Source organism: Rhinolophus hipposideros, assembly GCF_964194185.1.
Source record: "Rhinolophus hipposideros genome assembly, chromosome: 13".
NCBI lineage: Eukaryota > Metazoa > Chordata > Mammalia > Chiroptera > Rhinolophidae > Rhinolophus > Rhinolophus hipposideros.
The window spans coordinates 65,380,937-65,393,367 of record NC_138059.1 but is presented as its reverse complement, the minus strand read 5'-3'; the positions used below and the strand labels follow the sequence as shown (position 1 = coordinate 65,393,367).

The 12,431-nt window shown below is 37.0% G+C and overlaps 1 protein-coding gene across 13 annotated transcripts in view; it reads left to right on the top strand.

Moving 5' to 3' along the window:
• Positions 1-486: 486 nt before the first annotated feature.
• The window catches only part of EYA1 (EYA transcriptional coactivator and phosphatase 1), a 157,418-nt gene continuing 145,473 nt past the window's right edge, over positions 487-12,431 (top strand). For 2 of the 13 annotated variants that reach the window (XM_081070349.1, XM_081070347.1), the window contains exons 1-2: positions 5,683-5,943; positions 7,503-7,630. Coding sequence is in view for 9 of the 13 variants with exons in the window: in XM_081070347.1 (XP_080926473.1) it covers positions 7,507-7,630 (124 nt within the window). In the remaining 4 variants the exon portion in view is untranslated. Of the gene's footprint in view, positions 726-5,682; positions 5,944-7,502; positions 7,631-12,431 lie in introns of those variants that run through there. The other 11 variants (XM_081070354.1, XM_081070352.1, XM_081070357.1 and 8 more) reach the window with 9 other exon arrangements.

Sequence of the window (12,431 nt, the reverse complement as noted above, 5' to 3'; positions counted from 1 at the left end):
GCAGCCAGAGATGTGTGTTGACAGTGTCTCCGAGAAGTTCTCCGCACACAGCTGTTTATTCTGATAGCATGGGGCGCGTTCATTTACATAATAAATTTTTTTTTTTTTTTTTAAAGCAGCAAGGTTGAGTCAGCCCGAGCAGTGCTCCTTCCAATTGTTGCATTTAAACCAATAAGGTTGGGACAAGAGAATAGCTGTGGTTGGCGTTGCAAAAACAACAACAACCCCCCAAAAAAAAAAAAAAAAAAAAAAAGCCCCGAGGCTCCACGGGCAGACCTACAAGGCTGCGCAAACAAACCGAGGGATGCGATTCTGCTGTTTCTTTGTCTAGGGTGCTCAGATGCTATCAGCTGCTGCGCTTCGGTGGGGCCAGAGCGCCTGGCTCCAAACGGTCTCTAAACGCCACGGTGGGAGCTGATGGCTCCCAGTTTGGGGCGAGGTAGAAACTCGCCGGTGCCACTTCCGACTTTCAGCCTTCCTGTGGCCGGCCACTGTGGCGGTTTTGTTCCTGGGGCACGCGTTGTCGCTCAGTCGCCCGGCAGCCCGAGCCTGCAGCAGCGGCCAGGCGGCGGTCCCCGCGGCCGGCCTCAGCCCTGCAGACGCGCTCCCCGCAGCCTCCCGCGCGCCCTTCTCCAGGAGCAAAACTATGTCAGGCGTGGAGCTTTGCTAACCCAGACAAGTCGCAGGAGCGCGTTACACGGGTGGACGCAGCCGATGTGAGCGCTGTAAGTACAAGCTGACTGTTTGAGAAATTGTGGTGACTGGCAACCGCTGTCCTGGGGGCGAAGCTCCAGATACCGGGGGCGCTTTTCGTCTTGTTTTGGTTTCCTTGCAAAGGAAAACAGGACAGCCTGGGGGAAGACGATGACACTTTGTCCCTCGTCCTTTCTGAGCCGCAGGGGCCCAGCGTCAAAGTATTAATTCTTCACCCCCAAAGCATCTCAGCGATTAGCATCATTAAGAGATCATGACAAATTAATGGTTAGCAATTACTTTTGTTGTGATCTGTATCAGTAAATAGAACGACGCATGGCTATAGTCTTGGAGAGAGATGACTTCGTGTCTCTTTTCTGAGTTGCTGCACAAACTTCAACTATTTGCGATACTGAATAAAGCCGGATAGATAGATACTTATGTAGCTACATAGATGTATTCATTGCAACCGGCAGATAACTTTCCCTACACACTAGGTTGATCTGAGAAAAGAAGGAAGGAATTAACGTTTTGAAAGGGCAACAGATAACAAAAGTAGATACCACTTTTTAAGGAAGGAAATCTTTTTGCTTCAGTAAACAAATTTCCCCTAGCATTATATTAAACAGGCTCATCTTCAAAAGGTAAAATAATAAACACTTGCCAAATTGATGTGTTTTTCACTTACTGACACTTTATGGGACTTGACTGGACCTTGAAATTAAAAAAAAAAAAAAAAAAAAAAACAAGATTCTAGATTCTTAAACTTTTGAATTACCACTTACAATATTTGTTGTTCAGTCTATGAGTTGCTAATGACTCATGAGCTTCTATGTCTTGGAAGGAGTTTTTGAACACATTTAAGCATAGCGTTTGCAAGAATTCAGTAAGTTCAGAGCTGTCATTGAATTTAGACAAGCGTTTTTATGTTTCATTTCTCAAAATGACAAGGGGTAACAAAAAGACGGTATAAGCATATAGTGTAGTTTTATAGGTTTGGGGTTGTTTTTTTGTAATGTGTCTTTCAGAGTAGGTTTTATTTTAGGCTTCTGGGAATGTTTCTGCCCACCTTTTGGATTTGAGAACAATGGTACAGGAATAGTCATGCTTTTTGGCATTATCAAATATTTGATATTTGACTTGCTCACTGCTTGAGTTCTCCCAAGGCCCAAAGTGTTCAGTCAGTGAGCAAGCAGCCATGGATTTTCAATCCTGGAAATTCTTCGCGGTGACAGAGAAGCCTAACTGAACGACTGTTGAAATTTTAGAGTGCCAAAGGGAAGTCAGCTGCTATATGAGGTTCGTAGACATGATAAATGATTTTCTCAAAAGAAAATTTTCATTTGAATGCAAAAATTTATCAGAAAACTTTGGAAAGAAGAAAAACACGTGCATCGAGAATAAAACCACTTCTTCCATTTAATCAGATATCAAAAGTATTTCATTCAACTATTTCAAAAAGTGCTATTTTTGAAAACAATCCTTTAAAGCTATAGGTAGCATCAGTGTCATTTAAATACGTGTTTTTGTGTTCGAGGGAACTCTTATTTTGTCATTCTCTTTAAATGACATACTTCAAAAAGGAATACAGTATATTCTATTAAAAATCAGTAATAGCATTAAAGCAGTCATGTTAGGGACACTGATACGGAAGGAAGTGTTAACATTTAAAAGGCATCCATCTCTTCACAAAAGTTTATGTCAATTTTAGATTTAGGTTTTTATGACAGCATGGACACCTCGGTCGAAATATTGACTGAGAAGAATTTTAGCAAGAATATGTTCTGATTAAAAAGCAGATTTATGCCTAAGGCACATTTCCCCCCCCCCCCTATAAAATACGTTCTGATTAGAAAATTGCCATTGTCTTTCAAATTTGGGAGTACTCAGGTTGATCTGTGGTTGGGCAAAACTCGCTCTCCTGCCAACTCTATTTATTTAGATAAGTTCAGTACTTTCACTTTGAAATTTTCTTTTTAGTTTGAAAAAAAGAAAGTTTAAAATTATAGTCATTTTATAAAAATTGCTTCTAGCAAGCAGAAAAGCCTGTGGAAAACCCATAATTTAGACAAGTACCTACATTTTATTTGCTCTGTGCTGCTGAGATTTAGAGTCCCTTTCCATTTACAGTTTACTTTTCACAGAACATTATTAACTTTTTGGCTTTCATACATGATCTTCTGTCAGATGCTTTTGATTTGTCATTTAGCAAAGTATAATAAACAGTGCAAACGTCATGCATTTTGCTCTGTATCCTGAGCTCTGTGGTAGGGAAAATGTGATAAAATGTGTACCTTAAGTCTTGTTTGATGATCTCTCAAAGCAAGTGTGCCTTCTGGAAATAATTTCTGGGGTTGAAGAGCGTGGTATTAACAGATTTAATGTGGCTATTCAATGGATTGGCGAAGTACTATGTGAGGTTTAACAAAATGAGAGAGACAAATTGAACATCAACAAAAGTTACATCTGGGAAGAATTATAAATTTAATTAGAAAAAAGGCAAACTTAAAAGACCTCATTAACTAATCAGAAGTCAAAGTTACTAGTTTAGGATTCTCGAATTTAAATTCTAAGAAGTTCGGTTATCTTTTTTTCTCTCTGCATTTTCACAACTCTGTCAGTATGCTACTATGGGTATACTATACAAAGAGGTTTAAAAAGCATTAAAGGGAAATGACTTCTTTGTAATCTAAAATGGCCATTTATAATGTTATGGGAAATATTTTTTTGTACTCATAGGAGCATTTGAGTTAAAAAGACCAGATTAGGAGAAGACAAGAAACAAATTAAGTTTAATGACGTAAAGCAGAAAATGTGAGCTGACTGAGCGCCTTTTTCTGAAAACCATGAAATATTTTTTTCTCTTTTGAATGAAAATATGCCTAATTATTTTTGAAACCCGTTATGGTTTTAGACCTTGAAAGCACAGAAACTTCCAGAGATATTGTCAGACATAAGAGAAAAATCAACACCGATCAGAAATAGGTGTTCTTTTTAGATAAGTCATTATAAGAGTATGTTTCTTTACTGCATTGTAATCTTGTACTACACATAAAAAACTAAAAGCATGTGAAGTGTAGCATTTTGTAAACTGTAACTAATTTTGCTCACATCTGTGTCTAATTGTTGTCTGCATTGGCATTCTTGAGAGTAGATTTATTTTTCCTGGACCACGATGTGGATTCAGCTGACCAGCCTAAGTGAGGATTAGTTGTTTTAAAGTTATTTTGATTAAAGAGTCATTTTTAAATACAGTAACACACAACACATGGTTTAAATAATCCTTGAGACACAAAAGAATATATCTGAAGTATACTTAATGAAACGAAGATCATGGATGTGGACTTTCAAAAATTGTAGTGTATAAAAAGTACAGTAGAAACTGAGTCGAGTCAGCATAAAAGAAATATGTTGTGAAAATACATTATTTTGTCAGTGAGAAAATGTATTAGAATTATTTTGAAGTTCACTTTTTAATTAACAGTTTGGTTTTGAAATTTAAATGATAGGTTAAGCTCAAATATAAATATAATCAGACTTTCAAACTATACAATGAAACTAAAATTACGTGTCCAAGATTATACTATGTAGCTCATGTTAGAATAGGAATGTATTTTAACATTGAACAGAAAGTGTGTTTTACATACTCTTTCACATAGTCAAGCCAAGAGAGTTCTTAAAACTAAGTTAGTTCTCACCTATAATTTATTCCAGGTGTATAAAAGTGGAAATAAAGAAAAAAAATTTATCCTTGAGGTATATTGCTGCAGTTTCTAAAGGAAAACATTTAATCTTGTGTGAGAACATTAATTTTAACAAAAATTACAGAAGATTGTCATCACAAAATGACATATCTACAGGCATTAAAATTACATTTTCATTTAATGCTCAAGCATCTCAAAAATTATTTTTTCATCCTACCCGTATTGTAGGAAAGCACACCTAGAAATTTCAGGTAACATTGCACCAAGATATTTAGACTTCAGCAGTGCCTTATTCTTGCCAAAAGGTAGGAGTTCTTAATTTCATAAATCATAATTAAAAAATAACAGGACTCAGTAGAAGATATTTGCTTGGATAACATTAATGCTATTTGAGATGCTTCACTTCTCATCTTTGTTCTGTAACCCTGATTGATGTCAGTTCAGGTTGAATGAAAATGCACATCAAAGATTGGGAATTTTGAGTCATTTTAAACACTGTGCAGAATACTCGTTACTGTAAAGCGTGATTAGCCTGAGCTTGCAAGACCACCTTCACCTGAGCTTATCACCTGCTGGCAGTTTGTGCTGCCTCTGGAGGCAGTGACTAGCAAAGCCTGCAAGCTTGTTAAATTAGTTGTTCAGTGAAGTCCCGAAATACAGGTTTGTCTGGAGACAAAAGACACCCAAAGGCTGGCTAACTGGGATATTGATTATTATTATTAAGCTATCCATTCCTTTTCAGGGTTTCCAAGATGGAAAAGTAAACAAAAAGCTAACTGCTTTTCCTATTTTACCAGGCAGTGAGGAATAAGCATGCACCAAACTTTAAATGTTTGTGGGTCAGTGAGCACACAGCTCCGTGATGGGACTTGGGGTGTGAAAACTTGCCTTTGCCGTGTATAGTTAGTCCAGCATGACCTGGACGTTGCCCGGAAGCTGTTTCCGTGAATGTTAAATGACAACTAGTCAATATAAGAGAAAACCATCGTGATAAGGTTAAGAAACTGTGGGGAGTCAAAGGGGTGGGCGGGAACTCCGTTTCAGCTGGTGATAGTAGAAGATGAAAGCTCTTCAGAGGATGCTGGAAAGTGACTGCTTGAACTGCTGCTGTGAAACACTCATTTTGCTAATAGCGATTTTTTTCTTTTCTGTTTTCCAAGCACCTTTTCCGAGCTGCCTGGGCAAGGCTGCTTTGCATGTTGATTGGGGGAGGGGTGATCCTGTTTGCAGCTGTCATAGGCTAGTGATGAATCACTATCCAGTCATTTGGCTGCCTTTCCCCCCTGACAAGGGGAGGAGAAGGGTAGACCTGCAGGAGGAAACAGCGGCAGAGACCTCAACTTAAAGACAATATGCCTTTCACTGCTGCAGTATCCTCCTTTTTCTCTTTTGGTTAAAAGAGAGCATTGTCGTTTTCAGCCATGTGCTCTGTATAATCCACAGTTGACACTGAAGCAGAGTTAACAACAGCTTCTAATTTTTTACCCCGATCACAGGTGCAAACATCTCCAACCAGTTCAGATGTTGCTGTTTCCTCAAGTTGCAGGTAAGGATATTGTTGATATTTGACATTTTCGGAGATTACCTCTCTCTGACCCATATCTATTTTTGTCTAGTATTTCTTAATTATTTCTATTAATAGCAGCAGCCTGGGTTGGAAATTACTTAGCAATTTGTGTGTGTTCGTGTGTGTGTGTGTGTGTGTGTGCGTGCGCGCGCTTGTAAAACATTTTGAGTAGAAAGGGAAGAGGAGCCTAGGCTTGAAAATGATTATGGGCTGTAGTTTCTGGAGTTCAGAAACCTGAATGTGTAATGAGAATGAGGAGACAGAATTTGGATTTTAAGCCATTTCTAGTTTGAACGCAGAAGAGCTGGGGAAGTAACAATTCACTTTAGAAGCAAAATGGTTCATATTAAGCTATTCTAAAAACTAGTATTTACAGTCAGTAAGTGCATCCAAATTAAAATAATTCGCTTTTATTGGCCTGGTGAGGCTGAGGAGCAAACAGTCTTCACTTCATACATGTAATATTAAATACCCTCTCCCCTTCAAAAAAAAAACAACACACATACATTTAAAATAAAGTGAATGGGCCTTAGATTTTCAAAACTTCGAAACCAAAACGTATCTAGGTTCGTTTTTAGCCACTTTAAGTAAATCCTCTCCTCTCTTCATTAAGAGAATAGGAACCATACATGGATAGTTGTACAATTGTGAACATGAGTAGTAGCTTCTGTACCTTTTATAGAATAAGTGTTGACGCTCAAGAACTTTCAGGGGGGGATTTAACCGTTTGTATCTGGTAAAAATGCATAACCAGAGCGTTGCAGCAGAATTGTTGCCCTGAGTGAGTGACAGTTGAGATATTCTGAGTGCTAATACTGCAGGGACTCACTGTGTGTTGTTGCCCTGATCCCTTTTCAATTGGGCAGGCTGTATGTAATCCACAAAGCAAACAAGTGAGCCGACATCATAACGTTTTAATGCTGCATTTGTTTCAAGGGAAACAGAGGAACAATTAAGCAGTTTGCCAGAGTAAACACATGCATCAGGACTGTCTCATTCCCTGTCACTAGACTATAGGCTTCAAGTGTTTTATTTGGTTTGGAGACCCATTAAATTACAATTGGGTGGTAAATTATAAGGAAGTACCTACTGCTAATTTATTAGATGAAACAGATTCCTAAGAAAAGTGATTTTTTTTTCCTGTCATACCTGTTTACGTATCTGTCTTTTTTTTTTGAGAAAAATAATGTTTCTTTAATAAAAAAGAAGTATTAGTGATTTTTTAAAAAAAATTAAAATCGATGTCATTGTCTTATTACATCTGTGACTTGAGCTGTATCAGAGAAAAAGATTGGAAAAGCTCCTTGGGAATGTCGGTTTGGCTGGATAGGTAAGGCAAGTGACACCTTTCTATACTGCATGTTAGGAAAGGATGACTGCAGGTAAAATGTGAGATGAACTATTTGGAGTCTCAGAAAGTAGATACAATGGGACTTTTATGTGACTGTGTTTCAAAGAAGGTGTGAAGTCGTTAGCGCATTAAATGGTGGTGTCATGAATTTGGTACAACGATCCAACGGAAGGCTTCTTGTCTTTAGGTCTATGGAAATGCAGGATCTCACCAGCCCACATAGCCGTCTGAGTGGTAGTAGTGAATCCCCCAGTGGCCCCAAACTCGATAACTCTCATATAAATAGTAATTCCATGACTCCCAATGGCACCGAAGGTGAGTGTCTGCCTTGTCACTGTTTACTTTGCACCTTGTTTCTTCATCAGTGTACACTTTGTTATTAGGTGGTTATGAGTTCAGTTGTCAAAGTCATGAAACTGCTGTTCTATTTCCTCTTTAGGTAATCAGTTTGCATCCTTAGTGAGGAGCTGCACGTGCCTAGGTTTTTATAACACGACATAGACTGGTTTTATTTTGCATAGATGCCTATATATCCATATTATACATGTGGCCTGTGTGGAACACTTTTAATGTGTGAGTGTGTTTTATCTCCTTGTCCACCATTCTGCACAGCACAGTGTCAGTTTGCATTGTTTTGTTTCATGAGTAATGAAAATGTGGAGTTGTTTCCTTTATGGTAACTTTTCCGTGTGTTACTAAGTATAACCGTTTGTTACATTGAAACAGTTATTTAAATGTAGCGTTGGACTGGATTGTTTCTGAATACCAGTAAAATAATTTGTGTGCCTACTGTTCTTGTGGCTTTGGCCATTAAGTTATAAATAAGTAAAAAAAGAAACGACAGAAAAGTATATTTGGTGTTTACAAATATACGTCCTCATTTGGGAGACACAAAATATTGAGTTGCTGTCTTAAAGGTTAAATAGTATACTTTAAACATAGCACTATCATACTTCTTTTTTTTGTAAAATTAATACATGAATATTTATGTATAGTTTATGTAAATAGAAATACCTACTTTAATCCACACATCCCTAAGCCTAAACATGTAAGCAAGACTATATACACATACATATACCCACATATATATATTAAGCTGTTATTCACATTTATTTAGGTACTGTGTATATTTTTAAAACTTGAGCATATGGAAAGCTATGTTACATGTTGCACTGTCTTTATTTCTATGTTAGCTTATTGAAAAATTACTTCACAGATGATGTTTTTACTTATTTCCTAGTAAACCTCTGGACCTTGATGAACTTAGAGCATAAGTTTCACTAGAAATTCAATGAATTATCCGTGGTTAGAATTCAATCCATAAACAAAACACTGAACCATCGTTCCCCAATCACCATGGTGATCTTTTATCACCATTCTTAAAAATAAACAAAAGCAAATGCCGTTAAAGTGTGTGTTTGGTGGAGTATTCCAATATGTATACGTGAAGGCTTTTAAAACCAGTAGTTACGAAATTTATGCTAAAAATTACAAAACCCGTTGTTTCTCATATGAGACATCTTAATTTTTATACCAACAGTGATTGTTTTTAACATGTAAATAGACTGTATTTTCCTTTTTGAATAAATACTTTCATTTCCAGTGTTTATGAAAGAGGGGCACTGTCAAAAGTAAGAAACTGCTGATTTGGCAAAAAAAACTATTCTCTGGATAAGGTTCCGTTTCACCTGAAACTTGTCTTCCCATTTTGATAGGTGATCAAAACGAAATTTAAATTATTTAAAGGAAAGCAATTCGAGTGCTTAAGTGGATTTTATAGAGCAAATAAAAAAGCAAGCAGTCGTTTTTTCCTCTCCTCTGGAATTTGGCTTCAGGTGGACGCTGGGCTTGCACGGTGGAGCCTGGGTGTGTGCAGTGGTGCAAATCACTGCAGGTCCCTGGGCCGGTGGGTCCACACCAGTGTTGTGCAGGCAGCCACTGACAGGGGCGTCCAAGGGGAGCAGAGGTGCAGACGTCTGACAATCCTTCTCATCACTGAAAAGGCCAAATAAGACAGTCACGTAAAGTAACTTAAAAATAAAGAAGGCTAAGTATCTTACATTGTTTTGCTTACTAGAGTACACCAATACATATTGGTAGGAGTAAGTATGAGATAATGGTAGTCAGTTTTCTTATATGTGAAGGAATGAAACAGGGTTAAGACGTTTCATGTTGTCATCATTTACTGGCAAATCGTCTCCAACAAAATAAGACCCATTTGTATTGAAACCGAGTTTGGGTTGGGGACTGCCCCCCCCCCCCCCCCGGGGATGGCATTGTGTGAATTGATGCGTGGTTTGTTTTTTAAGGGAGTGGTACTATATTTCTGAGTATTTACATTTAACAGCTGATGTCCTGTTCATGTTCAAGAATATATATTTTGTAACATTTTTGCATAACTAAATTCAAAATAAAAATATTTTACATAATTGTATAATTTGCTGAGCCACTCAATTTGGAAAATGCTTAGAAATTATTCCATATCCTAAAAAAAAAAAAAAAATCTGTCTTATGTCTTAGAAGTGAATTTTTCAGGCCAGTTTCAGGCATTTACACAGTTACTCCTCTCACTCTGTTTTCAGGCATTCTTAGTGGTATACTTTGCAAGGGTTATAGTAGTTAGAAAGTGAAGTTAGAAGATACCAGTATAAATTATCCAAAAAATTAATGGCATTGTAGTCAATCTACTGGGATACTCAGTTTTATTTTAGTATATACTTTGAAAATATGGACTCGAACTTTCTTCACCATCCATGTCACATGTTTTGATGCAAACAGTCTCAGAGAGTTCTGGATTATTATTAAGTTTGTGATTCAATTTATCATGCTACCTCTATGTTCCATAATGTGTTGGTTTCATTCTTCTCAGTCACCACTAGAGGAGTTAAGCTTAAAATTAGCCAAGTCATAATATCTGACAAGCTTCTCTGGGATATAATCGTTATAGATTTTCCTATTCCTTCTTTGAAAATCTTATTTATGTTGAAATCAGTGGTGTTTACCAATGAATTAGAAGACTGAAAAACAAGAAACTCATTAAAATTTCAAAGATTGCTTAAAATATCAATCACCTCCCCTAGCTCCCTAACAAATATTTCTAGCTATATATGCCATGATTTATATTTCAGCGACTTCACTGCAGCCCAATTGAAGCTGGTCTCCTTAATTAGGTCAACAAAACTTCCAGTTAGTTTACACAGTTGTTGGCTTTGCCCACATTTATATAGATTGTCTTCTCTCACTTAGCCATTTTTCACTTCCTGCCACCACTTGTCCCTCTAATGAGGCTAAGAAAACATGAAAATCTCCTGTATCAAAAACCATAACTTCATCTGAAGAACAAACAAGAAGGGAATGGAATGGAGAGGCAGAGAATATTAAGTTTCTTCTTAAGTCTGCTGCCAAATTATCATAAGACTCAGTGTTTGTAGGTTCTGTACTCACAGGCTAGTGCCTATTTTTATGGTTCATCTAAGGGATAAAGACAGAAAGAGACTGAGCTACAGCCTCCCATATTGTGCTTTTTTCATTTCCTAGATGAAATGTTCTTTAGTTAGAAGAGTTGTTTGACTGTTTCATGTTTCAAAAGTTTCAGCTATTCATATTTTTCATATTCGAGTCCAACCTCTCTGTGAATTGTTATTGTTGCAGTTAACTGTTGGTTCCACCCAGTTTATAAATCTTAGAATTATAAAACATAAACAGGTAAAAAGATAAAATAGTAGCATAAAGGAATGCTTGACTTGCATTCAGGAAAGCACTATTAGAAGTGCTATGTTTCCAAGTGAATAATGTTTTAGTTACTGTTGAACAATTAAAGGTTGACCTGGAGGAGACTAATGGATGGTTATGACAACACCAATTGTGGTTTTTCTTTTAACCGTTTTTCCTAGTCTTTGGGGAAGTTAGTCTTTCAGGACAGGGTGGAATAGGAATTTCTTATTAGAGTGATTGTCAAAGCATAATTTTTAAGACAGCCTTTTTGGTAGTGATGCCTTTTTCAGGTAAGTATTAAAGTGTCAGATCTGAGAGCATTCGCAATGTGTGGGTGTTCAAGCCTCAAAATTTGGGAGAGGCTGTAGTGTTGATGTTTGTACTGTGTAGGTGTGAGAAGTCGTGGGGGAACCTTCCGTCAGAGGACTCAGGGCTACAGCAGTAAAAGGATTGTTATTTACGTACCTAATTAAGGCCTTGTTTGCAAAGCAGTGATTCTTTCCATCTTTGTTTTTTCTGGTTTTCTCAAGTCCATGGGATCCCAAGATTGGTCAGTTCATATATTGCTGGTTTGAGTGTTTATTTTGGGTTGTCTGGGGGTGAGGAGTGGGGAAGGGCCGAAGAGAGGTGAAGCAAGCGGAACTAAGAGCTCTAATTCTGTTTTCTCTATTGAAAATGTAGATTCAGACTCAAGAAGAAGCTTAAACTTGTCTTAAGGCAGATGAATTTGCCTTTCAGGGGCATAAAACCAGATGCAATTGAAATCTTCACTACAAATAGGGTTTCAGGAATTCTGGTGGTAATTCAAATAGTAATTTTGAATTGGCCTATCAGATTTCCAAGAGGATAAGAGATACGATCTTGAATTAGGTGGCTTCACTTTCTGCATCTTAAGATTTATTTAATTGTGTATTGCATATTTTAGGATCATAGGTTAATTCAGTTTTACAAATTTATATTATCTGAAGTTATTTTAAAGTTATTTTTATCATTTCTCCAAAGCTTAGAACACATACAAGTGATCTGAGGTTGTTTTTCTCACTGTAATTTTAATTTAGTAAAATAGTTATATCCAACTAGAGTGTGATAAAGAAATCTTATTTATGAGAAATATGTAAACTAGAGTGAATGTGTATAAAATTATGGTTTGAGGCTGTAGTTTCAAGACTATATTTATATATTTGTGGTCAGATATTCTGTTGTCAATAGAAAAATGGTAATCCAATTGTATTGTTGTTTGTGTTCTGCACCTGATTTAGTTTCTGGAAGATTAAAGGGACATTGTGAGTAAAGGAGTTTTTCTAAATGACATTTTTAGAGTTTGTCTGTAGCCACAGGATTAGCCTCTTCTAAATTGTTCTTTAGCAAAAGCCAGGAGGAACAAAATAGTTTGTTAGGATTT